The sequence below is a fragment of the Jaculus jaculus genome, chromosome 6, assembly GCF_020740685.1.
Source record: "Jaculus jaculus isolate mJacJac1 chromosome 6, mJacJac1.mat.Y.cur, whole genome shotgun sequence".
Classification (NCBI taxonomy): domain Eukaryota; kingdom Metazoa; phylum Chordata; class Mammalia; order Rodentia; family Dipodidae; genus Jaculus; species Jaculus jaculus.
The window spans coordinates 86,734,093-86,761,441 of NC_059107.1; the positions used below are offsets into that span (position 1 = coordinate 86,734,093).

The 27,349-nt window shown below is 38.2% G+C and overlaps 1 protein-coding gene across 1 annotated transcript in view; it reads right to left on the reverse strand.

The window, feature by feature from the left end:
- Positions 1–569: 569 nt before the first annotated feature.
- Dbx2 (developing brain homeobox 2) overlaps positions 570–27,349 on the reverse strand; it is a 31,881-nt gene continuing 5,101 nt past the window's right edge. The window contains 3 exon segments of the mRNA XM_004668507.2: positions 570–1,199; positions 8,283–8,470; positions 16,434–16,529. Coding sequence (XP_004668564.2) covers positions 867–1,199; positions 8,283–8,470; positions 16,434–16,529 — 617 coding nt within the window. The 3' untranslated portion in view covers positions 570–866.

Consider the following 27,349-nt stretch of genomic DNA (forward strand, 5'->3'; position numbering starts at 1 on the left):
GAAAATGGGCACACCAAGGCCTCCAGCCACTGCAAACAAACTTCAGATGCATGAGTCCCCTTGTGCATCTGGCTAACATGGGTCCTGGGGAATCAAACCTGGGTCCTTTGGCTTTGTAGGCAAACACCTTAACCATCAAGCCATCCCTCCAGTCCCTAAAATTTATTTCATTAATTTTGTTTTGCAACCCTTGTCCCAGGCCTGTCTATACAAAGAAAAATAAAATCGAAAGACAGCTAAATGAGTATCTCTTTCCCTGATGAATTCAATTTGGAAATTAAGAATACTAGTACTTACATTCAAAAACTGTATTTTTCTGATACAGGTCATGTTGTGTATGTCTTCAGTATATATCTACCATTAATTGGCTGTTTTTATTAGTACCACTGACATACCAAAAGAAGCAAGAGAGTATAGAACTTTTAAAAATATATTCATGTGGTATCAAATTTTACATTATTTATTTAAAAATTAATACTCTCAATGTTTTATTTTTCATATAAAAACTATTTTGCTCAATGCAAAAATTGAACAAGAAACTAGTTTCTACTAATGTATTTTAGTGTGAATTTACATATATATGTACACAGAGACAGCTGCACACATGCAGGTCTGCAGAGCAGTGACTGAGCCAGCAGTTGTTCTTTCCAGTACCATCAAACTTCCTGGGAAAGTTTACCCCACTTACACATTGAGCCTGAGTTCAGAGCTACATGAGGACAGTGGAATGGGTTTCCTAAAGCATCTACTCAGACATCACTCCAAGATGTTAGGTTTTAGGCACTGACAAGGCATAAGCTAACTGGCTTTAGAGTCCAAACATTACTGGTTAACGGTTGTTTATCAGCACAGAGCAATGCTTCCATTCAGATAGCCCCACTAAGTCCCTCTTTGCCTCCACCTTCTTCCTCAGAACACAAATACAAGGCACTTTGCAGTGAATTTGCTTTGGGGGATGATGCCCCGGAATTCTCTTGGGTAAGTCCTTCTTTAGGTTCCGGAGAATTCTCTCTCCAGCTGGGACTTGAGTGCTGTTGGGAGACTTCCCAGATGGAAGGACACTGAGAAGGAAAGCCCAGAGCAGACCGTGAGAGGACTTCATCTTGAAGGCTTACTTCCTGGAGGCACCTGTTGGAAAGCACTTCCTTTTCTTTGGAATTCCGCCATTTCATCCTTCTGTTCTGAAACCAAATTTTCACCTGTTGATAAAATTGTTGGGGGGAAAATCATTTATTCTGAGTTATTTTAATTTAGTATTTTACTTATTTTGAAGAGCTTGGAACTCAAATCCAAGTCCTTATGCATGGCAGGCAGGTGCTCCACTTCTACACTACGTCTCCAGCCACTTCCTTTCTCATTGTCAACTGTGGTTATTTCTGTTACCCATTCTATAGAGTATTTCATTATGAAATTCAACCTGACAAAGTCCTTGTGGCTTTTCATGTAGACTTCTTCCAAAAATACCTCAGGTGACTGGAGAGATGGCTCACTGGATAAAGCCCTTGTCCCACAAGAATAAGAATCTGAGTTCAAACACCTAGCACCCATGTAAATTCCAAGCAGGCATAGTGGCCTGCCTGTAATCCTAGCACTCATGAGGCAAAGACAAGGGATCCCAGGGCAAGCTACCTAGCTAGACTAGCCAAAGTTTTGAGCCCTAGGTTTAAATATGAGACCTTGTATGGAGAGCAATCAAAGAAGAAGCTCAAAGTCAACCTCTTGCCACTACACACATAATGAACATACATACACAATATGCAAACACACTATGTACAACACATGTAATAAATATAAATAAATAAGTAAAATAAGAATTTTACAAAAGGTTTTTATATATACTTATGAAACAAAACAGGTATAGTAAATTAGTTATATTTTTGTATGTCTAGTGCCTTTTTAAATTGATGTAAAGTTCTTGGGTATTTTAAAACACTGTTTAGTTTGAGCTAAAGTATTTAAGAAATGCATTGACTAGTATAATATCTTAGTGTTTTGTGGGGTGTGTGTGTGTGTGTGTGCATGTGTGTGTGCAGTTTTGAACTCTAGGTGGATTTCATAGTTTGACACTCACAATAATAACAAGAAATCTTCATTTCACATCTAAGAAAATCAGGATTTGGAAAGATTAGCCAACTTAAGGTCACATTGCAAATAAAATGTAAGTGCTTTAGAGCCCAACCCATCATTGTCCACTTCTGGCACACAGGCTGTTTAACATGCAGACCTCACCAGGAGCTTTCTAAGACTAAATTAGCAGTACATTTTGTAATGCTTTGATAAATTGTAGGCTTTGTAAAGCTTCCAAGTTTTGATTACTCCCAGGTCTTATCAAATTATAACAATTAGGCTCAATAAAGAACAATTGATTATAATTATGTCAGTTAATGCTTGTGATGGTGGTTCCTGATTTGAACTGCACCTTCCCCCAACACACTCAGCTTTGACTCTGTTATTGAGCACCGCCTCATCCTCTGTGAACTCAATGGTCCTTGGGCAGACTGCCCAATTTACTTCCCGCCGCCTTGAAGCCCAGTCACTTTCTTTTTCTGAGTACTTTGCATTCTTACACTAAGTTTAGACTTCTATTTTTGTTTTTGATTTTTCGAGGCAGGGTCTCACTCTAGCCAGGATGACCTGGAATTCACTCTGGAGTCTCAGGATAGCCTTGAACTCAGGATGATCCTCCTACCTCTGCCTCCCAAGTGCTGGGATTAAAGGCATGTGCCACCATGCCCAGCTAGATTTCCATCTTTAAAACAAAAACTGAACATTTTTTACTAGGAAATAATTAGTAAAAATACCATAGGCTGCAGAGATGGATCAGTAGTTGAAGGCTTCTGCTTACAAAGTCTTCTCACCCAGGTTTGATTTCCCAGTAATTAAAAGCCAGATGTATAAAGTAATGCATACACCTGGAGTTTTTACTCAGTGGCAAGAGGCCCTGGCATACCCATACACCCATTCTCTCTCTCCCTCTCTCTCTCTCTCTTTCTCTCACTCTATCTTTCTCTCTCTCACTTCTTTCTTCCCCTATCTCTCACAAATAAATCCAAATATTTTAAAAGAATAAAATACACCAACCAGGGCTGGAGTGATAACTCAGTGGTTAAGAACACTTTCTGTGCAAGCAACAGTCTGAGAAGGCTAGACAGGCTACTTACTGGAAGTTGGTCCTTAAAACCCACATAAACAACTGGGTATGGCCACATGCTCCTGTGACTCCAGCCCCATGAGGTTAGCAGAGACCAAAGAATAAGACTCGAAAATGGCAGGTGCAGGATCCATAAGAGACTCTGGCTCAAATGAGATTGGGTAGAAGAGTGATGAAGCAAGATACTTGACATCCCACTCTCGCCAATACAGACAAGCACACCCTACCACAGCCAGTGCATGAGGTTCTACAGAGGTTCATGTGTATGCATCCACCACATTGCACACATGCCACACTTAAGTAAATATATATACATACACTTAATTATATATGCATACATAAGTAAATATATATCTATACATATGCATGTATATGTTTGTATCTATATGTATGTGCATGTATAGAGATGTATGTAGGCATAGATATAAATTCCTATATATACATACAATTTTTACTAAGAAATAATTAGTAAAAGACACCATGGGCTGGGGAGATGGCTCAGTAGTTAAAGGATATCAGCCAACAATTTCTGTTAGTAAACAAAAATTTATTGGATGGTCCTTCTAGATTGACAACAATTCCTGCATTCCTTCCACTTGAATAGCTGTAAAAGAAATCTACCCTAGACAACTGAGTGAAAATGACTTCCATCTCAGCTACAATCCTGGGATTAAGGTTCTTCCTAAGAAAACAACTCTAAACTATATACACTGAAGTGTTTGATTCTGTTCATGAATTTATATTATTTGCAGTTGTCACTTATTCCTAGAAGGCAGGCCAACTATTTCTAATGGGCTTCACAGAAAGAGTTATTTGTCCCATTAATGATTCTGGCTTTGCTCATCACAATCCTTATTTCCCTATTCCCCGTGTTTGTGTGTGTGTGCAAGAGAAAAGAAAAAGGGTGTTTTAGGTACATCTTAATTTAAGAAAAACATGAAAAGTGTGTCTTCAAAATCACTGGTTTTAGAAAAGAATCTGTACACTATGATATATTTGCATATTAATGTTCATTGCTACTCTATTTATAATACCTAGGAATTAGAACCAGCTATATATCCATCCACTGATAAATGGGTAAGAAAAATGCAGGGCATAAACATAATGGAATTTGACTCAGTTGTAAAGAAAAATGAAGTTGTGAAATTTGTGGGAAAATTGATGGAATTGGAAAGAATTATATTTAAATGAGGTAATCCAAGCCCAGAAAGACAAAAATTACATTTGCAGATTTATTTAATGTTTGTATGTGTGTACATTAGGGGATCAAAGAACAGATATATGATAGGAAATGAAATAGGAGAACACAGGACAATAAGAGGTAATGAGAAGACAGGGGGACAAACAACAGAAAAAGATGTAGTATGAAAGTAGAAAGGAGGCTAAAGTAAGACGAGGTCACAGAGGGGGAGGGAGGAAGGAGGAAAGCAGAAAAGAAACAAAAATTTTGTTGGAAATTTTGTTAGAAAAATCACTATAATAAAACCTGAATATATACTAGTAATATGCTAATATAATCACACACTGATATATTTTTTTAAAGGGATGGAGAGATAGTTTAGTGGTTAAGGTGCTTGCTGACAAAGCCAAGTACCCAGGTTCAATTCCCAAGTATCCACCTAAAGCCAGACACACAAGGTAGCATATACATCTGAAGTTCGTTTGCAGAGGCTACAGACCCTGGGGTGTCTATTCTTTCTCTCTCTCTTAAAAAAAAATAAATAAATAATATTTAAAAAGCACAACTCCTTTTGGGCTGGAAGATAGCTTAGCAGTTAAGGTGCTTGCCTACAAAGTCTAAGAACTCATGTTCAAATCTCCAGGTCCCATGTAAGCCAGATGCACAGTGACAATGTCACACATACACATGCACACATTGAGCAATGTCACACATGCACACGAGGGGGCACATTGGTCTAGAGTTCATTGCAGTAGCTGAAGGCCTGGTGTACCCATTCTCTCTCTCCTTTTCTCTCTCTCTCTCTCTCTCTCTCTCTCTTTATTCCTCTTTCTCCCTCCCTCTCTCTCTCTCTTCAATAAATAAATTTGAAAATTTTTATTAAAAAAGATTCAATGAATATTTTTCCATGTCAACAAATTTTGTCATATCATTTTAAATGGCCACACTTTATTTTATATATTTTATTATATATATATAATATCTGTATATGTAACATATAATTCCACATTTTTAAAAATAATCCAATGGTGTTAGGATAAATGTGTGTATTTAGTGCAATATACAAAAGTTGCATCTTTTTCAACATATACAAAAACAAATCCCAAGTGTATTAAATAGCTAAACATGAAAATAAAACTGCAAAAGTTCTGGAAGAAAATATATTAGATCATACTGGTAGTCTTGAGCTGAATATTTTCTTAAGAAGGTATAAAATACTGAGGCCCAAAAGAAAAATGTAAAACTGACAATATAAAAGAAATTTCTGGATAAATAAACATACTATAAGCATATGAAAAAGCCCACTATTCATAGTAAACAAGAAGAAAAGTGGGCAAATTACAAATAAATACCTTTTCTCTCCAGTACCACTTGATTTCTACTATAATTTACTTATTTTTAAAAATGTTTTATTTTCATTTAATTATTTATTTATTTACTTGACAGAGAGAAAGAGGCAGAGAGGGATGGAATAGGTGCACCAGGGCCTCCAGCTGCTGTAAATGAAGTCCGGACACATGCACCACCTTGTGCATCTGGCTTTCGTGAGTTCTGGGGAATTGAACCTGGGTCCTTTGGCTTTGCAGGTAAGTGCCTTAACCACTAAGCCATCTCTCCAGGCCTCTGCTATAATGTAAAATGGTTCTTGATTCAATGTATTCAAATATTGTATACTATTTCAAAAATAAATGTATATATGGTTTGTATTACCCAAAATAGAATGCAAATGCTTGCATAATGCTCACCTTGTGCCCTTACATTTGATGTACCTAATCCTCACAAAGAGCTCAGCAGCTCTTGTTGATTTTATTACTTCTCTTTTACAAATGAAGTCAAAACTCAGAATGTGTATGTGTGTATACACACATACACATTTAAGTAAAAATGTGATCTATGTGTGTATTTTGGCTTTTCCTGAAGGACAGTAAAATCACCTGTATAACTGACACAGAGATAAGGTTGAAACCCAAAGCCCCCAATCATACCCTCCCCAGTCTATCTGCTTTCTCCAAAGATAGACACTATCTTGGCTTCTAACAATACAGATGAGCTTAACATGCTTTTATACATTCTGTGAATAGGTCCAAGAGCTCCTATAAGGGTCTGGCAGGTTCATCACCTGGCTTCCTGAGGTAAGTGTATCAAGATGACCATCACAAGCCTGTCCTTTCTAGACATGGGATTCACATGAGGTCCCAGAGAAATATCCAACTTTGAGAACCACTGGTCTAGATCCCTTACTGGGCAGAATAGCTAACCCACCAAGGTGACACTCTGTATTATTATATGGTCTCATATTGTTATCTAACTTTTTGTGAGCTTCTGGCTTATTATGTAAATTCCTATGGTACAAAGAATATGATATAGTACTTATCAATATTTCCTTTTACAACCTACCTAGCCCAATGCATTCAATAGAACAGACCATCTGTTCTATGGAACTGTTAACACACAAAATTGCTCTAAGACAGAATTCTCATTTTTCTAAGGGAGAAACTAAGTCACAGAGTAGTGTGTTAAGGTTATGGACCTTCTAGCCACAGCAAGGAAGGTAGGTTGAATAACCTAGTTCAATTACCCTCCACCACTCACATACTGTGCCTACTACTAGAAAAAGTTGGTGGGGGAGAGTAAGGAAGCAGCCTGTGGAAATAGTCCATATCTCGAGGGAAATAGAGTTATCAGGAGACTCATACAGAAACAGCTGGTGTGAATATGATCCAAAAACCCAGGATGTGGTTAAATAGAGCATCTTTTAGCTCTTTTCTTCCTTTACCTTAATTCAAAAATTCAGGTGGATATAGACCTGGACCAGAAAACCAGCTTAGACACCAGAGTACCTGCTGCATTTTAATTGTTGTTGCCTCCCCCTTTATCTAAATGCCCTTATAGAAGCACACCCTGTATAGCTGTACATGATGCCTCAAGAATGGAAACCACAAACACTAACTCAGGCTGCCTAGGATAGGACCCCAGCTTCCAAACACTTTGGCCACATGACACTAAGTCAACATTCAATTCCCTACACTGTTTCATCTAGAAATCAGACATGATGGGCTAGGAGGATGGCTAAGTGGATAAAAGTGTGTAAGAATGAGGACCTGAGTTCAACACCAACACCTACAAAAATACTAGGTGGATGTGGCAGGAAATAGAACAGCTCCTCAAGGCAAGCTGGTTTGCTAGATTAGCCAAATCAGGGAGCTCTAGGTTCACATGAGAAATCCTGTCTTAATAAAGAAGGTGGAGAGTAATTAAGGAAATCAACCTCTGGCCTCCACATGCATGTGTGCATGCACACAAACACACACATACACACTGATTGCAGTGGTGACAATTATAAGGAAATTTTAATAGAAAAATGCCAGTCTCTTATGTGCTACTTACTCATAGGTTTGTCAAACATTAGAGTATTCCACATGCTCAAAAGTCCATAAGGTCTCATTCACCACCATATGACACATTAGTGAACAAGAAAAGTATGTAGATGTTGCGGATGTGAAATGACTTGATGGCACATGACAGAAATGCAAAACATAGAATAATGAAATCCATTCAGAGGTATTCATGAATCACACTTATGTTCTGTTTTGGATTGAAAATGAAAAGAAAGACAGAAAAACGTTTGTTGCTTTTGAAATAAATTGTTTTCTCTGTTTCTCTGAATACAATGTAACAAATATATGATATGAATGAAAATCTTTTGCTTTTCTCTTCATTTCAAAGAATTAATTCAGCTTATGGCAAAAACTGAGGCATTTTGCTATATAGACCTATTCCAAGTAGGAATTCTCTCACCTTTATCTACCTACTAAAAACTCTATGAAAAGCATTTGAGAACACCTCAGGGTACAGCACCATGCCCAACACAAGACATATTTGCAAGTGGGCAGATTTCACTGCATTCCTGCAGACATTAGGAGCAGGAGGTATTTTCCTGCTCAATAGTACCTGTGACTCCTTTAGTCCCAAACTGATAGCAAGTTTCCTTCGGTCTGTTTTGCTGATGTATTTCTGCTTCTGAAACATTTTCTCCAGAGCCTTTCTCTGGTCCTCGGAGAACACTGCTCTTCTTAAAATTCCTCTACGAGCTTTGGAACTAGAGTCCTGGGTCAGCAGAGGCAGCATATGCTCTTCTCCTAGAGGGGCAGATGAGAAATACAAAAGGCCAACTTGGTTAGAGAAGAGAAATCTCCTGTCTTTCCAGGACCATAGCCCCTCCTACTTGATACCCTGGCCAGACAACCTCCCCCCGGGGCTGTACTCATAGTAATACTGCTTAACCTCTTCTGTGTACTGGATACCTTTGAGAACTGATAGATGCTGATCTTATAAAAACTGCCCCAAGGATTCATTAATATTACATAAGAAGCCAGGTGTGGTGGTGCATGCCCTTAATCCCAGCACTCGGGAGACAGAGGTAGGAGGATCGCCATGAGTTCAAGGCCACCCTGTGACTATGTAGGAATTTCAGGTGAGCCTGGACCAGAATAAGACCCTACCTCAAAAAAAAGAAAAAAGAAAAGAATATTTCTATGTCTAGTCCAACCTGTGGGTACCACAAATCTGCTTCCCCTTTGTATTTCACTTGGCCCTTACCAAAATCATATGCCAAATCTCTCCCTCAGTAGTGGAAATGCTCAGAGGGACAAAGGACACAACTCAGACATCCCCAAGACTTTCTCAACTCAGTCCTGACTCTTTCTTCTGCATTTGCATTCTGGCATCCTTACCTATAAATTCACCCAGTCTACCATCACTGTAGCTAAAAGTAATCAAACTTAGGGGAAAATGGAAAACACCCAAAGGTAAAGAACTAAATTAACTATCCAATTGGTAAAATCTTCAAAGAACCATGAAATATAAGGACTATGAAAATTAGGCAGCAGCAGAGAAAGGGCTTTCATAGAATCTTTTAAAAGCCTGACACATAAGATACAAACTATGTTTGCAACGAAGTAAAAATGCAGAGGAGAAAAAGTTGAAAACCATAAACTAAACATTCAAATAGGCTATTACAGACTTACAGACAAATAATTCATATCTACTGCCTACTGTAAAATAGTAAAATAGCTTTGGCTCTACATTCTAGTGGAAGCAAGCAAATACTGCAGAAACTTTTGGGTGATCACTTGGCAGAGTTGCTGGGTTGCTGCTGAGTGGTAAGTGAAGCTGAATCTGATCCATCCTTGGTACTCACACTAGATAGATAAGTGGAGGCTCACAGGCATGTATGGCAAGATGAGCACAATGAAACACACCACAGAGGCATTTAGAGTACCAGATGAGCACAAGAGAACTGAGAGACTAACTAAGCAGCCAATATAAATTGCCAGGCAAAAGTCTCAGAAAGATGGGAAGAGGTATGAAGCCAGGTGAGGGCAAAGTTGAAACAGTTGAGTCTTGGAATCTCGCACCATCTGGTATTTTCAGCTTGGAGGGTATAAGTGGGAAGAATATAGGATATAAACTGGAACGGTAGATTAGGAGCAAGGGTGACTGAAATGAACTTATCTTTTAATTTGATTTTCATGAAGACAAGCAGAGCAAAAGAAATGTATTTCCTGAGTTAATAAACATTTTTACACCCATATGCAAAGTCCACAACAAAGTTATATAACTATAAAGTGGCAAAATATGCATTTTTAAGTAGAGTATAGTATATGTATACCTTTGGGGTAATAATGGAAGAGTTAAGGAATCACTACTGTGGACCTAGCCTTGCTATCTGCTCCCTGTTCCAGTCCAGGCTGTATTCCCACTGTACAGCTATCTACTTCCAAGGAAAGCTATATGTAACCCATTCCCAATAAGTCCTATTGTTGACATTTTCCACATTAAAAACAAATCCATTGTCTAGTACCTCTCTGGCTTTTTTTAAAAAAAAATTATTCTACAGAGAAAGATTGAGAGCGAGAGCGAGAGCGAGAGCGAGAGCGAGAGCGAGAGAGAGAGAGAGAGAGAGAGAGAGAGAGAGTGAGGGCATGTTGGGGCCTCCAGCCACTGTAAATGAACTCCAGACACATGCACCACCTTGTGGGTGGGTACTGGGAAATCGAACCTGGGTCCTCTGGCTTTGCAGGCAAATGCTTTAACCACTAAGCCATCCCTCCAGCCCCCTCTCTGGCTTTTAAGGAAAGTGAAGGCACTAATATAGAGATATAGAGCACTAATATAGAGCACTGAATCTAAACCTACTCAGACTTTTAGTAAAAATATAAAAGATTCTTCCAGGATAATGAACCTAGAGGCTACCAACAACCCTCTCACAAAGAAATTTCTACTATCCTTCTAATGGATTCAATACCTTCTCAGAACTGAGGGTCATTTGTTTAATCCATGTCTTTCCAATGGGCCAGCTAAAAAATAACATCATCCCCCATTAACTGTTTCCACAAATGTATGTTGTTTCAAACACTATCTCCTAGGGTCAGCTTGCTTCCAATGTGGGAGACAGGTGCTGTTCTGCAGGCTTTCGTCTTCCTGTACAACTTCAGGAGTTTCTTTCCCAGGATCTGCTCTTCCATGAGAAGCTTCTTTGTCCTACTTTTCAAATATGCTTGTGAGTATATGCATATGTGCTCATGCACAAGAGTGTCTAGACAGTTTCTGCAAACTTGAAGTTTGAAAAGAGGAGACACCATTTCCCTGCCTTGTCCTACTCAAGTTGAAAACTATATCCTCTAAGTGCATATGATCTAGGGCTTGGACAGCAACATGATCATATGTAACACACAGCCTGATTGGCTATACATGTTTCCCTTTATCAAGAGCAAATTTTACTTCCTCTAAACTCTACTTATTGGCCCTAATTCTGCCCTTCACATATTGTTTCACAATAAATAATGTAACTAATTTGAAGAAAACTCTCATGTTCTCCCTGTCATTTATCTTTGTCTGGCCAAGAATAGTCAATTTCTTTGAAAAGTCCTGATAGTTGTAGAGGTCCGTCACTATTGCAATTGCTGGCTTTCTGCTAGCCTGGTCCACAGAAGAGTTTGTTCCATGTGCCTTTTTGTTTGTTTGTTTGTTCATTTTTATTTACTTATTTGAGAGTGACAAACAGAGAGAGAGAGAGAGAGAGAGAGAGAGAGAGAGAGAGAGAGAGAGAGAGAGAATGGGCATGCCCGGGCCTCCAGCCATTGCAAATGAATTCCAGACTCATGTGCCCCCTTGTGCATCTGCTTAACTTGGGTCCTGGGGAATCGAGCCGTAACTAGGGTCCTTAGGCTTCACAGGCAAGTGTTTAACCACTAAGCCATCTCCCCAGCCCCATGTGCCTTTTAAAGAGTCTTCACAGCTGAAGAGCTGCAGACAATCTGATCCTTTCAGAGTCCATGGGGCTATGATCTTCCCTGTCTGCAGCATAATCCAATGCCCTTGTATTGTTCTGTAGACACATACTTAGCTGATTGTGCAACACGTGGGAGGAAAAGGCTTATTTCAGTTTACAGTTTCCAAGGGAAGCTTCATCATGGTGGGAAAAGTATGGCAGAGCATTAGCTAACTCATGTCTTCATATCAACAGCAGGGAAGAAGTAACAAGAGTGAGTTAATAAACACTAGTAAGTGGGGCTGGCCTACAGTGACACACCTCCTCCAGTGAGGTACCACCTCTCAAAAGCTTCACCATCTGGGGATTGAGTGTGAAGTTAAATCACAGACACATGAGGCTATGGGGGAGATTTTACATTCAAACCACCACAAACTGCGTCTTACTTTGCTCTACCCTGCCTGTCCTCCCCTCCCCTATCCTTCTCTTTTACTTGGGAATTCTCAACTTGTGATTCTATAAGTAGCCCTATGTGCTTTCCTGTTATGCTTGGGTAAAGGCCTATAAAAAGGCCAGGAAAAAGAAACCCATTTCCCTTGGCACTCAGCACCATCATCTTTCAGGATTAAGACATGGGCAGAAAAGAAACTGCATTCTAGGAATGGAACTCCAATACTTTTACTGCCTCTCTAGAACTGCTGAATAGAGCCATCAACTTGGAAAGTCTATTGTGTTGAGTCTATAGCTTTTTTTGTTTTGTTTTGTTTTGTTTTGGTTTTGGAGGTAGGGTTTCACTCTAGTCCAGATTGACCTGGAATACGAGGGTGGCCTCGAACTCACAGCAACCCTCTTCCCTCTGCCTCCTGAGTGCTAGGATTAAAGGCAATCGCCACCATGCCTGGCGAGTCTGTGACATCTTTAAACATTCTTCTTGGTTGAATGGCTATTATTTATCTGTGGAAATGCTCCTTCCTTCACTTTTGAGAAGTCAGCATCTTATTGCATGAACTTGATGATATTTAGACAATATAATTAGGCTTCTTTATTAGAAAAAATGCTGCATCCCTCTGAAGATTTAACATAGTAAGTTAAGTTAAATCTTATAATACATATGTATAACATGCATTTTAAAACTTGCATGTAGTCTTTCCTAGATTTCCACAGAACTCTTACTTCCTTCCTCAGTTCTTCATTATTTCACCTAAGAGCAGCAAACCAAACAGCCAGGTCAGGTGGCAACAATAGTAATTGGAGCACATCCCATCCTGGACAGTGAAACCTACAAAGTCAAGCTACACTCACACAAGAAAAAGTTTCTTGCATGCTGCCTTCCACAAAATCCTAAATTCAAATTTTGTGAGTATATCATGTTCTCTTAAGTTTTAGCAAGTAAGGAAAGATGGCAAAATAACTCCAAATTATAAAATGTTAGTATATCTTCCAAGCAACAGAACAAGTTATCCTAGAAGCATATTGCCTTATTCAGACTTTGCTAAGCTTACTCCAAACTGAAGCTTTGTCTTTTAGGCATAAATTTCTTAGATGCTCAAAGACAAAATAAAATAATTGTTTGATTAACTCAATTAGCTAACCCACCTAATTAAGAGTCTAAGTTTTAGATAGCTTTTTCCAAGGTCATCATCTACAAAATTTCTAGAACTTCCTTCTTCATTTTAGCTGAGAAACGTGTTATTTTGAAAAGCACTTTGTGGATGTAATATCAAAGATTTTCCATGCAATGCTTTGGCAGAGGGGAAGGCTTTTACCAGTGCCTTTTAATTTTCTCCAGTGTAAAGACTGTGCTTAAACAGCCTATTAAACTATTTACTACATGTGAGAAGGGCACTGAATGAATGATTGTTTCCACATTGCAAACAAAGAGTCAAATCGAAATCTGAAATGTCAAGAAAAGCCAAATCAACATTAAACAAATGAATCATGTTAAGAGTGAAAGGATTATTTCCCTTGCTTCGTTACAAATGTGCTGGCCGGATCCTGAGCTTATGGAAAGAGTGAAGTCATGCACCACCCTTTTCATCAGTTATTAAAACTTTCAGTATAAACCTTCATTTTGGCTGTCCAAGCTGAAACTTAACACCAGTTTACTTGAATAGTACATTTTCCTTCTTTTGTTCAATGGAAAATAATTTATCAGCTTGGGCATAAACACTATTCTTATTATTTTTTTAAAAAAAGAAAATCTAGTAAATGCCTTTACTGAAAAGGATTGCGAAGACGTAAACCTCATTAGCTGTTGATGTAAAACTCTTTATGAGACAACATAATTCCACCGTTCTACTCCTGGTTGCTGCCAATATGCACGAACATGATAAACAAGAAAATAAGAAATCCACTCCAGAATCATAACTAATAATGTGAGACACAGACACTTATTAAAAGCACTTGTAGGACTCTAACGAGTCTTAAAGGGCCAACTTTAAGAAGGCAGACAAGCTAAGTACTGCATTTTTCAGCCTTGATCTGAGCAGCACTGATTTTCAGCTGGCATGTTTATTGCTTTTAAATAGATCAACACAGGGTTTTGAGCCTCTGGGGATGAACAGTGTAACTGGCACTGGTTATGCAAAAGGCACAAAGTGGGAAGGGCCAAGAAATAAAGGGAAAAAAAATGAATCCTGCTGAAAGTAATCACTCAGGAAGTTGAGAAGGAGACATTTGCTAAGGAATGTCATCAGCATTACTTTTCTGTGAGCTGTTAAACTGACCCAACTTCTTTCTTATTAAGCTTAGTGGTTCCAAGTAGCACTATAGAAAGCGTGCGCGCGTGGGGGTGCGCGCACACACACACACTCCAGCATTCACATGTGAACATCCGCCTGTTATGTATGAAGCTTTTACAACTATTTCCACATACCTGAACTGTACCACCAGAAATTTTCTAAAGCAAAAGCCCAATATTACAGTGAAGCGAAATAAGTGAAAATAAGTGTGTAACCACCTTTAATCTCCACCCAAGAATCTAACACCAAAAATTAATCTATAAAGATGCCACTATGCTATAGTACCAGAGATTTGGGGTGAAGTCTCTTCAACAGACGTCTTGGCCTGCTATTCTAGTGTCTCGTGATAAATGTCTCTTTAATTTGCACAAGTTTTCATCGCCCTCATAGCAGACCACCTTGAAGGAGCGAGTAAAAAGTTTAGTCATGGTTTCTATTTTTCTATTTGAATTCAATACATTCTCGTTAAATGGACAATTAATAGGTCACTTCCAAAATAGTAGTGTATCAGTCCTGGTCAATAAACAATCCCCACAGTTGATAATGGGCCCTATGTATTCAGCAAGTTCCTGTATACACTCAGCTCATCCACTAAATCCCCTTTCAGGTGGACAGGGTTATATGGGAAGATGAGCTAGAATGAGTCTATAAAAGTCAGTTTCATTCACTGCTTTATTTTTCAGTCAAGTGCTTTAAATTGTATCCAGAAATTCACTTGGAATGTGAGACAGGAGAAAAGACCGGCACACAGGCCCTGCTTTATGGCCATACAAAAGGGCAAATGACCCTTGCCCAAACCTTTTCCATGTGAAACCGTTGCTAAAGTTCATCTGCAGAGTGAAAAATCGTGGTGAGGTCGCGTGTGGATGAGTCAAGAGAAAGTGATGATTGGTCACGGGTCTGTCACCCATTGTGGCCCAGTGCCAGCCATGTAAAGTGCTCTGTGGGAAAGTATCAGCCCCCTAAAGAGGTGCTCAGAGGCATGCCGCTCCTTAAATGACCAGCATTAGCTGCCTCACTTGCCAGGAATCCGGGGTGCAACTGCTGCATGAAACGTTCATAAAACGCAAGCGCAGAGGCATGGGGTCTGGGCTCAGCCGTGGTGGGCTCCGCTTCCCAGTGCGTTTCAGCCTTGCTCACTCTCCACCCAACTGCTTCACCATCAACTCCAATCTCTGTCAGCTTTTTTTTTTTTTTTTTTTTTTTATGCTTTTCAAGGTAGGGTCACACTCTGGTTCAGGCTGGCCTGGAATTCACTCTGTAGTCTCAAGGTGGCCTCGAACTCACAGTGATCCTCCTACCTCTGCCTTCCGAGTGCTGGGATTAAAGGCCTGCGCCACCACGCCGGGCTCTGTCGGCTTTTTATCTGAACTAAACATCCCCAAACCAAGGTGAAAGTTACTTCCGGTTTGACAGTTGCTTTGGCTTGGGAGAGGTGTGCACCCACACTGCGGTTTACAGGTTTCTTATTCAGCCCCCAGACACAATTACATAGGTAGGTAGGTAGGTAGGTAGGTAGGTAGGTAGGTAGGTAGGTAGGTAGGTAGGTAGGTAGATAGATAGATAGATAGATAGATAGATAGATAGATAGATAGATAGATAGATAGATAGATAGATAGATAGAGATATAGATATAGCCAGCATTTATCTCTTTTTTTGTGTTCTTGGTCACTTTCACTTTTTACAGACACTAAATGACTTTCTGTGTCACCTTTCAGCTGAACAGAAATGTTTCATAGTACCTCAATTCCTTCGCCTTCTTTCCTTTTTTCTCCCTTTAAAACAGTGTCGCTACAGGTTTCAGAAACAGCCAGTCCAGCCCTCCGAGATCCTTTATATCAAATAGAAAACATGCGTCTTTCCTTAATGTCAGCTCTGGGCTCCAATGCCAGTGGGGACCACGCACAAGTGTGCACTGTGCTGAGGTCTGAGAAATCTCTGAAGCCTCCTGCATAGGGTCGCTGTGGTTTTTACTGAGGAATTATCTCCTTGCCACTGCGCTGCCAATTAGCTTCTCCGAGCACATGAACCCTGCTGCTGGGCTTCACTGAATAACCAGGGCATTGCTGATGAAGCATTAAGACTTACTTGGAAAAGCAGTGGGGGACGCAGCGCGCCGGCAGGACCCACCACAGCATGCGGAGTAGAATGGCGGAGTGCTCACAAGAAAAGGCTTGGAGGGAGCTGTAGAGAAAGCATTGATCTCTTGATTAACCATTTCCTTTACACAGCATCTAATACTCCATTTTCCTAAAAGTCACAGAGTAAAAGCAAACTCAATCCATTTTCAACCTTCCCTCATTTGTAACTTATACAGAAACTAAAGTCCTTTCAAAGTACCCCTTAATGTGTCAAAGTTCTTGTTAAATAATTTCATCAGAATTTGGAAGATGGGGTGGAAAGACTCATACTATGAGACACCAAGCTTACCAGTATGGCTGTACTTATAAATAATGAGTATCTGCTACTCCTTGGTTTAAGATATGTTGGAGTGACACTGCAGAGCACATCTGAGATGATGAAAATATCTATATCCGCCGAGGCCAACATGGTGGCTGCCAGCCACATGCAATTACTGAACTCTTAAATGTGGCTAACCTGACTAGGATCTGAATCTTTAATCCAAATTAATTTAAATTTAAAATGACTCATGTGGCTAAAGATTACAATATTAAACAGCACAGTTCTGAGTGTTCTGTTCATTGAGAAAAGTGTAAATTTTACGTGCTTAAATTTAATTTTTACATTCTGTCACATGACATTTTCTGAAGGTTATCTCAAAGTTATAGTTAGCTATAGTTAGATTCTCAAGTTGGTAACAGCTAAGTTATTGAGCACTTCCCATAACAAAAGTAGTATTTCTGATCATAACACATGATTTAAAATATTTAAGAATCATCACATTTTTATCTCAAGAGAAATCCAGTTAACCTGAAAGCTTCTATAAGTGTTTATGCTGTGGAGAGATGCTGTGAGATTCTGTTCTCTGTATCTTGATTTGACAATGTTAATCAGAAAATCATGAAATAAACAAAGGTATGTAAAGGAGACCCACCAGTGCCCAAAAAGTCCTGTTTTTTCCCCACTATTCTCAGAAGTTATTCTAATATTTTGACGGTAATATCATCATAGAAATAATAAATTACTTCAGCTGAATATAATATCTTGAGAAAAATTATGGATTTCATTTATAAAAAAAGGATATGGTAGAATCTGACTAATGGCTGTCACTTATTGAGAACTTAATAAGTGCCAAAGCTTTAGTTAGGTGCCTTAAATGTACCATGTCCTTTAATACAAAGAGTTTAATACAATACAAATGTGGGTCAAGATTTCCTAAAGGTGAGCACTTGCTTTTACCATAATACACACAGCAGCATGTATGCCTAGCACATTCTAAGTAGTCAGCTTTCAGTTAACTGCACAAAAGGTCTTTGAAACTAAGACCCAGGAAATTTCCCTGGTCTTCTAAGGAAACAATGATAAAATATTAACTCTTTTCTGCTTCCTAGCACATACTAAAAATAGTATGAATGATTGAGTTGCAATTTCTTCCCTTTTATTAATCATATAAAGGAATATTGTTTGGATTTGACTATATACCTTTTGAAGAACAGTAATTTCAGACTTGCATTCTTGTCAGTTGATAAATATATACTTCCTTTCTCCAATTTCTTTATATGGTATGTCAAAAGGAGTATATTACCCACAAAAATTTTATAGTATTTGTAGAGTCCTAATAGCCTTCAAATTGCCAACTAATTACAAGTGTAGTTTCTGTACTATCATAGAAAGGAACTGTTTCAATTTTTTTTATTTTTTATATAGCTAGATTTCTAAAAAGAAATAGAAGTGTTTTGTTTTATTGCTATTTTGAAAATATGGCAACTAAGCAAAGGTATGAAAAAGAAAACCATTTTGGTTTTCCAAAGTGCAATAAAGTTGTTTTAGCTACATCATTAGGAATTGTTCTAATACTGACCACAAAACTACTATAGAAATTATAAATTATTCCATCTGAATTCTGTATCTTACATTGTACTATAGAAGGATGGCATTATATAGGCAGATTTACTTTTCACTATCATAGCTTTATGAATACTCTGAAAAATAGAAACATTTCAAAGTATAAAATTTATATCACTGTTTTTATCCACAAGCATTTCTAATAACTCATTCATTTCCCCCCCAAAATAAACATCTTATAGACAATTAAACCATGGTCATTGTGCCAAGTTATTGATTCTAGGTAGAAGAAAAAAGATTTAACAAGGTTGCATATACATACATAAAATTAAGTATTTGCCATGGCAGCTCAAAATACCAAAAACAAAAAAAAAAAAAATGTGCTTCTTCATGTGTTTTTTGCTCAATATACAACACAGAAAGTAAGGCTACACAGTAGTGATAGCATTGAAATTATAATGTGAAGTATAATTAAAGTTCAAATTCTCATCCTCACTAAAATCTCTACCAGTCTATTTCTATGGCTCTAATGATAGAAAAATAATGAACAAAAAAATAGCTTACTTGAGACATGAGATCACTTAACTTCATTTCTGATAAAAAGTGGTTAGAAGCTGTATGATTTAATCAGAAAAATAGTTTTAAATGAGTTGTCTGTTATGTTGTTATATAATAGTCCATAAGAACTCTTAAAGTAATCACATTACAGAAATATAATCAAGATTTACTGTAACAGCTTTAGTCTGAGCCACAAAACTGTATTTCATACTGTGATATAACTGGATTCAAGCTCTGTTGTGTGGAATGCTCTCAACAACTTAAGTCATCTCTTTGACACACATATTTACACATATTTGTCAATTCCTGATTTCTATACATAGATACACCTTGTTTAAGCTAGTTTATGTGGAAATTGCTGTGAAATTCCAATTAAGTGCTCCTTTTCTTCAACATGTTCTTACTGTGACATAAGTCAAATGCTAATCCATCTGAGTGTATGATTGTAGAAGTGCTGAATGGTGACTGGAAATAAACATTAAAAATAACACAAACCATTTAAAATACACATTTCACATTTTAACATTCATAAACAGCACACTTTTTTAAAAGTAATGATTCAAGGAACTCAAGCTTGATAAAAGCAAACTGGCAAGTTGAGTTGACAGATGTGTGAAAATCTTTGTGAGCTCTTGAGAACTACTTTGGAGATAATTTGAAAAGGCAGGAAAGAAAGGAATGATCTAATTCTAGGTCACTGCATTCCAGTCAAGGTATCACCTATCATGGTGGGAATCATTCACAGTAGACTTAGTGAGCCAAAGCTACAGTGATCATATTTAAGGAGTGATAACCATATATGAGGCACTGGACTCCGTATTTATTCAATACATGCTACCTCATGCATTCATTGATGCATTCATCAACACCGAACCTCACATGGGAAGATATCTGAAATTTTATTAGTTGCTTCAGAGTATATAAAAATCAGACAAGAGAAATAACAAAGATGGCGGTATACCGGTGATAAGCCAGAAAGGGCAAAGATTTTTACAGGTTTCTGCCCATTATCAGATAAGAGCTGGAGAAATGAAATAACCCCCAAGATTTCCATGAGAGAAAAACAGATGGCCATTACTGTTTTAACAAACAACAACAAAAGCACAGGTGGTTTATTCTCAAGCATGTTCAATGGCAGGGTTATTAGAGTCTGTTAGTGGAACATTCCAGGATCCTCCATACAGTATCCAACCCCATGGGCCACTCTAACTCCCTGTGACTCTGGGAAACTTATAACCTAAATGAATTTTTAACATTTTTGAAAATTTTTAATAGATATTGTCCTTAATTTATTTTATTCATTTGAGAGAGAGAGAGGGAGAGAGAGAATGAGTATGCCAAGGTCTTTAGCTGCTACAAACAATCTCCAGATGTATTTGGCTTAGGTGGGTCCTGGAGAATCTAATATAATTTCAAACTTTTTATTGACAGCCTCCACACATATACAATATACTCTGCTAATAATCCCATTCTACCACACTCCTTATTCCCCCTCCCTTACCTCCCTCCACTGAACCTCTTCTTCTTTACAATTAGCTCCTCTTCTATTTTGTTGTCATCACAAAATGAATTAAAATTTGTGTTACTAACACAGAACTTGCTTAAATTCAAATGACAAAGTCTCACATTAATAATAAAAAAATCAAGGACTTTCCACACTTCTTATTCAGTCATAATATTGTTCAATTAATTTGAACATTCAGTTAAAAGCTTAGAGCCAATTTCATGGTAAATGGTCTTCAAAAACCTTAATTAAATACATGGTTATGTGATTAAGTATCCTGCAGCCCTCCCCCCTTCCCCAGAAAAAAAAAAAAAAAAAAAAAACAAGCCTAGCTACAGAAAATTTGTTTTCAAAATTTTATTGTATAGAAGGCAACACTTCAATTGCTTTTGTTATTTATTCTTCTTTATTGATAGAGAAGAACAATGAGAATCTGAATGGATTGAATATAGTTTACACAAAGCTATGGTACTAACATAAGGTGACTTTCAAAAAAGACTACAAAAATAGCTAAGACCTTCAAATAAACTTCAGGAGATTGGTAGTCTGAATGTATATCCTCCATAGGCTCAGGTGTTTTATTAAAGCTTATTACTTGGGTCTCTAGCCACCTGGCTGGAAAAAATGTCACTAAGGATAGATCCTGATAGCCACCCTAAGGTATGTTTGGGGGAGGCTGTGACTTCCAGCCCAAATGTGTTCAGAGCATTCTGAGCTCTAGTGGGGTCCCTGCTGCTCACTGCCTATTCATGCTTGCTGATTTTAGTTTTTAGACACTACTTGTTTGTTCCTCTCTGCTTGGATGTATGGAAGCAGCTTCTTCCACCATTGATGGAATTTTCCCCCAAATCTATAAGCTTGAAATAAACCCCTTCTTCCCATAAACCCTGTCTGATTTGGATATTTATCCCAGCAATGTGAAGCTGTCTACAACAGTAGTCCATTGCAATCCTGTGTAGATTGTGTAGCATATTTTAAGAAGAATGAGGAGAAATGAATAGAAGCTCCAAAATATTTTACTAAGATCTTACTAAGACAAAAAATAAAAACAAACAAACACACAAACAAGCAAAACTTTATAGAAAAGAATATTAGGAAGATAAAATATTTTCACAATGATAGTCTAAATGTTTTTCAAGTGCAAGTTACATAGGGACTTGAAATAAAAAATGTCTCAACTCTGACTTCAAAATAAGACATACTTGAACAGCCTACCTAGAGTAGAGTGGATCTAAAGACAAACCTTTAAGAATGAGAAATATCTATCTTCAGTAGTTAGACTTCTAAAAGTCAATTCTTGTGGATGGTTAGATGATTCAGTGGTTAAGGTACTTGCTTGCAAAGCCTAAGGACCCAGATTCAATTCCTTAGTACCCATATAAAGCCAGATGCACAAAGTGGTGCATATGCCTGGAATTCATTTACAGTGGCTAGAGGCCCTGGTACAACCATTCTCTCTCTGTCTGCCACTTTCTTTCTCTCTCTCTCAAATAAATAAGTAAAAATCAAATACTTTTTAAAATCAATTCTTTCCAGGTTTGGTGGCACATGCCTGTAATACCAGCACTCTGGAGGCAGAGGTAGAAGGATCATCAAGACTTCGAGGCCAACCTGAGGCTACATAGTAAGTTCCAGGTCAGCCTAAGGAAACTAGACCAAGACACTACTTCAATCCTCCCCGCCAAATAAAAATCAATTCTTTAATGAGAAGTGTTTTATGTCATTGTGCAGTCAATTTGGAAGTAAGTAATTTATGTCATCCAACTGCAAGCTTTGCCTTCAAGCAGCAGAGAAATAAAGTAAAAAACATGGATTCTTTACCTTTCTGTCCCTCTGAAAACAGAAATCAGTGTGTGTATGTGTTTCTGTGTGTGTGTGTGCATGTGTGTGTGCGTGTGTGTGTGTGTGGTAATTTAAAGACAGAAAAATAGAGGTTTTAATATTTCAAAACAGCTCATGAAAGGTTAATTCAAAGAAGGCCTCAATTTGTTTGATGCTGTCCTTTTAGTTCATGTTGATTACAAATTGCCATCTACCAAGTGCCAAGTATTGAATGTGAACAGATAGTTTCCACTCCATAAAGAATTTATGTTTGTTTATTTTTCACACTCATTAATTTAAAAATCTGAATCTCCTGGTTAAAAAAAAAAAATTCCAGTGATCCAAATTCAATTTTGTTTGATCAAACCTGAGGCAAGCCTTTAAAAAATGAAATTTAATAATTTCATTCATTTTACCCATGAATACATGTTAGAATTATCTAGGCTACTGTGTTTCAGAGGTACACATGCCTGAGCTTCTCAACAACTGGGCTAAATCACACTATTTGGGAGTGGGCTCTTAAGAAAACATTAAAAAAAAAAAAAACCTCCATAGGTCCACTCAAGAGGAGATAAATGAAAAGAAGGTAAAACAATGCCTAGTACACAGCAGGTGCTTAGTAGGTGTTAGCCTTTCTTCCTGTCAGGACTATATATAATTAGAGATCAATACCAAGGCAACATAGAAAAGAAACAATGTCACCCACACTTCTCCTGAACTATGCAAGCAGGTAGCTGGGCTTCATGTTGCCTGCCTGCAATCCCAGCACTAAAATACATGAGCAAGCAAAAAGGAAAGAATATAGTTAGAAAGGCTTGTTCAAAATTAGTCTTTAAACAAGACAAATTACCTTACTTTGGACCTCCATTTGGAAAGCATTCATAATAGCAAAAAAGTTAGGAAAGGTCACATGCATCAAGGTAAGGAGGTAAGGGTAGTTAGGAGTAGGTCAGGATAAGAATTCCAGTCTGGCGAATGGGAAGGTCAAAGGCATGGATGCTATACTTTCATGTGATTGTGATCAAGAAGGATACTGTGTGTGTCTGCCTATGTGGGTGATGCAAGGAAAGTTACATTTAGCAAAAGTCACTGGGCAGGGGTGGCTGGTAAGCAGCAGAATAAGAAGATCCAAAAGGACGAGGCGTGGTGGTGCACGCCTTTAATCCCAGCATTCTGGAGGCAGAAGTAGGAGGATTGCTATGAGGGTGAGGCCACCCTGAGATTACAGAATGAGCTCCAGGTCAGTCTGAGCTAGAGTGAGACCCTACCTTGGAAAAAAAGAAAAAGAGAGAGAGAGAGATCCTAAAGGAAGGCTCCCACATCATCATGCTGTAGCAATACTCAGTAGTAAGCATCTGTTTGGACACTCCCAACACCATCTCATGAACCCTCACATCAACAACTAAATAGGGTCTGGCTGCCTCTCAAACTGTAAGACACTTGCTCCTTATGACCATTCTAAAAGTCTAGGGACACTATTTTGCCTGCTTCATCCTTCAAGCAATTTCCATTAGACAACTCTGGAAAAAGTAAGTTATCTGAGGGAACATCTTGCTCCTTATTATAATATATAGAATGGATTGGTACCTAAGGCTCTCAAAACACAATGCGGATGTGGTGGTGCATGCCTTTAATCCCAGCACTCGAGAGGCAGAGGTAGGAGGATCGCCATGAGTTCAAGGCCACCCTACCAGCCTGAGCTAGAGTGAGACCCTACCTCGAAAAAAAAAAAAAAAAAAAAGCTTCACCTAAAGTCGTCTGTGGCACTTGGGAGAAGGCTCTGCTGTTAAAGGTGCTGGCCTGCAAAGCCTGCCATCCTGGGTGTGATGTCACCCCCAGTATTCATGTGAAAACAGATGTCCAAACTGGCACATGCATCTGGAGTTTGCAGCAGCAAGAGGCTCCAGTGAGCCTCTTCTCTCTTCTCTCTTTCTCTCTCTCCACGAATAAATATATAAAAATAATTTAAAAAATAAAAGCCTTTGTGAATGCTGTATAATTTATTCCTACAGTGGTCAACTCCAGAACATGGGCAGAGCAGGAACTGTGTCTGACACTGGTTACCCTGATTTCACCCCATGGTGGGTTTTAAATGGCTACAAATTATCTCTGGAATTAGGGATGGTTTTGGTGACTTGCTTATCCAAGATACATTGGCAGTAGTGACATTTGAGAACTTTTAAGTTCTAATGTCATATTTAGAAGTTACAGAATGTCTTACTTGTTTCAGACTGTCTCTGGAGTTAGATAATACACACAGTACCAAGATAGTATGGGTTTAGGTTTGTTTTTCTGGCTTCTCAGAATTCTCCCTGTCAGAACCCAGATACTCGGAGCTCAAATGCAGTTGAACAGCTTCAGGGAACAGCCAACCTCATCTTCCATGTGAGCATATCCACCCAGTGGAGCCTTAAGGTGTCTATGGTGCACACAATAAGCAAACATCTATAGCCTCCTGATAATCCATATGCTGTCACATCCAGTCAACCCACAAAAGTGAGAAAATAGTAAACTTATTTTGAAGCCCCTAAATTGTTGATTTCTTACATGTGTATTTTAATAGTGGTAAAACAATCAAAAGAAGTCTTTCATGTCTTTTTGTGTCTCTTACAGCTTTATGGGCTTTTGAGGCATGTGTTTGAAAGTCAAAGCTGATAGAACCCTCTGTTCACACTCAGAAAATAGGTGATATCAACTGTTCAGGGCCAAATTATCAGGAACATAGCATTTACCTTTGAATCTGGACCTTAAATGCACAGACATACTCCTAAAACCAGCACAGGGAAGGAATTTTTTTCCCCCAACTTGCAAGGGATGATTTGGAGGAAGAACTGACAAACTTCATTCAAAGGACCAGGATGTGAACATGTGCGACTCTGTGAACCCCACGGTACCTACAACTACTCAGTGTCTATTTGAAAAGCAAAAGCCATGCATAAAATGTGTGAGCCAATCTGTGTGACTGAGCTCCGGCTTTAAAGAGCCAGACTGCTTTCTGACCCACTCTAACTAGAGTTGGTTCAATGTACCTCAATCCACTCTTAGGTTAGTCTATTAAAAAACTTGCCAGCAGTCACAGTTTTGTTCCCTTGTTAACATGCATAAGCTTTCACAAAGAATAACTAATATATTTTAATATATAGGTATAAATATAGATATTCACATATATTATTATATAAAGTGTTAGGGATTTAAAGCTCAAAAGAACAAGAAGTTTGGAGAGTTCACTAAGACTTGTGGAATTATTTTCCATATTCTATTTCTAATGGTCAAGTAGAACTGGTAAAATGGAGGAAGTTGTGGTATGGTAGAAAAATGGAAAGTAAGCTCATCTCTGGAATATTTAAAAAACAAAAATTAAGTATTCAGCAAACACACAAAGGCTCCATTTTTCTAACTTTCTTTTCTTTCCTTTTCCTGGATGCTATAATTCTGAAAGAAAATTCTAGAAACTTATAGAAGCTTTTTGATCTTTGACTTCAGAGAGAATTTTAGTGCCTTAAGTTTACTGTTCACATAACTCACAAAAAATAGGCCCCTGAAATATTCACAACTAATAGCTAGTTGACAAAATGAATAATACTATTAAAAAGGAAATCAGTTATGGTAACTTTATAAAAAGTGATGAATCACCCAGCATTGCCAAGTTAAGTATTGACTGGAGGCTAAAACGAATGAAAGGGAGAGATTTCATTAAAAGTGGAAACCTAACTGAAAGTAAAATAAAACACTTTGGAATAAAATATACAAGGGTCCAGCAAGCATGTTATGTGTTAAGGCAAAAATCCAATTTCTTACTAAGAGTGTATAAAATAGAAACATGATCTAATGAAGTCTTAAATGAGGATTCTAACAAGCATTCCTAGATAAAAATCATATTGTTTCAGTTTAAGATTTGCCTTTTTACTCCTGGCAGATTCCAGGTGTGTTTGAATGAGAACTTATTTATACTTATTTAAAATTATGTTTTCTATATTTGTGTATATGATATGTATATCATATTTATTAATTAAGAGAAACTTTAATAAGGGTAAGTCAAATTCCCTCAGAAAAATTAAGATAGCTTCCCTAAGCCAGGTATGGTGGCTCATGCCTGCAATCCCAAAACTCAGGAGAGAGAGGCAGGAGGACAACAGGTTTGAGGTTTGTAGCAAGTTTTAAGCCATAATGTGCTGCATATTGAGATCCTATCTATAAAAAATGGGGACAAAGAAATAAAATATTTTCTAAAGTTATGAACAACATCAGCCACAAAAATTTTAAGGTTGAAAGCAGGTTAACAGAGGAATAAATACAATATTTGCCACCCACCCTAATTTAGGTATCCACTTGCTAAAATATTTTGAGATTTCAATTATGTGAAAGCTTTTACAACCAAAGAATGACAAAGAATTTGTGATAACAATTATTAAAGTGTGCACAGACAAGAGCTCTTTACTTTCAAGGTGGCATAACAATGCAATACGTTCTTACCACAAAAGAGTTTTCTGGTGGGAATAAGAATGATAAGGAGGCAGAACCCTCAAAAAGGACTACAACTGAGTTCAATGCAAAGATACAGAAGATAGGCTGGAAAGATGGCTGAGCAGTTAAGGTACTTGTCTGCAAAGCCTAAGGACCCAGGTTCAATTTCCCAGAACCCAAAGTGATGCATGCATCTGGAGTTTGTTTGCAGTGACTAGATGCTCTGAAATGGCCATTTTCTCCATCTCTCTCCCTCTCTCTCTATCTATCTAACCATCTCTCTTTTTCAGAAAAAAAAAAGTGACAGATGAAGGATTGAAGGTGTATTGCCTATCATACACAAGACTGTGGGTTCAACCTTGGAACTGAAAAAAAGAGAGAACATCACCCATCAATATCCCTTTAAGTTGCCCAGAACATACACAATCTTTTTTTTTTTTTAATTTATTTCTGAGTGACAGACACAGAGAGAAAGACAGATAGAGGGAGAGAGAGAGAATGGGCATGCCAGGGCTTCCAGCCTCTGCAAACGAACTCCAGACGCATGCACCCCTTTGTGCATCTGGCTAACGTGGGACCTGGGGAACCGAGCCTCGAGCCAGGGTCCTTAGGCTTCACAGGCAAGCGCTTAACCGCTAAGCCATCTCCCCAGCCCCATACACAATCTTTATTTAGTATAACCTTGAACCTT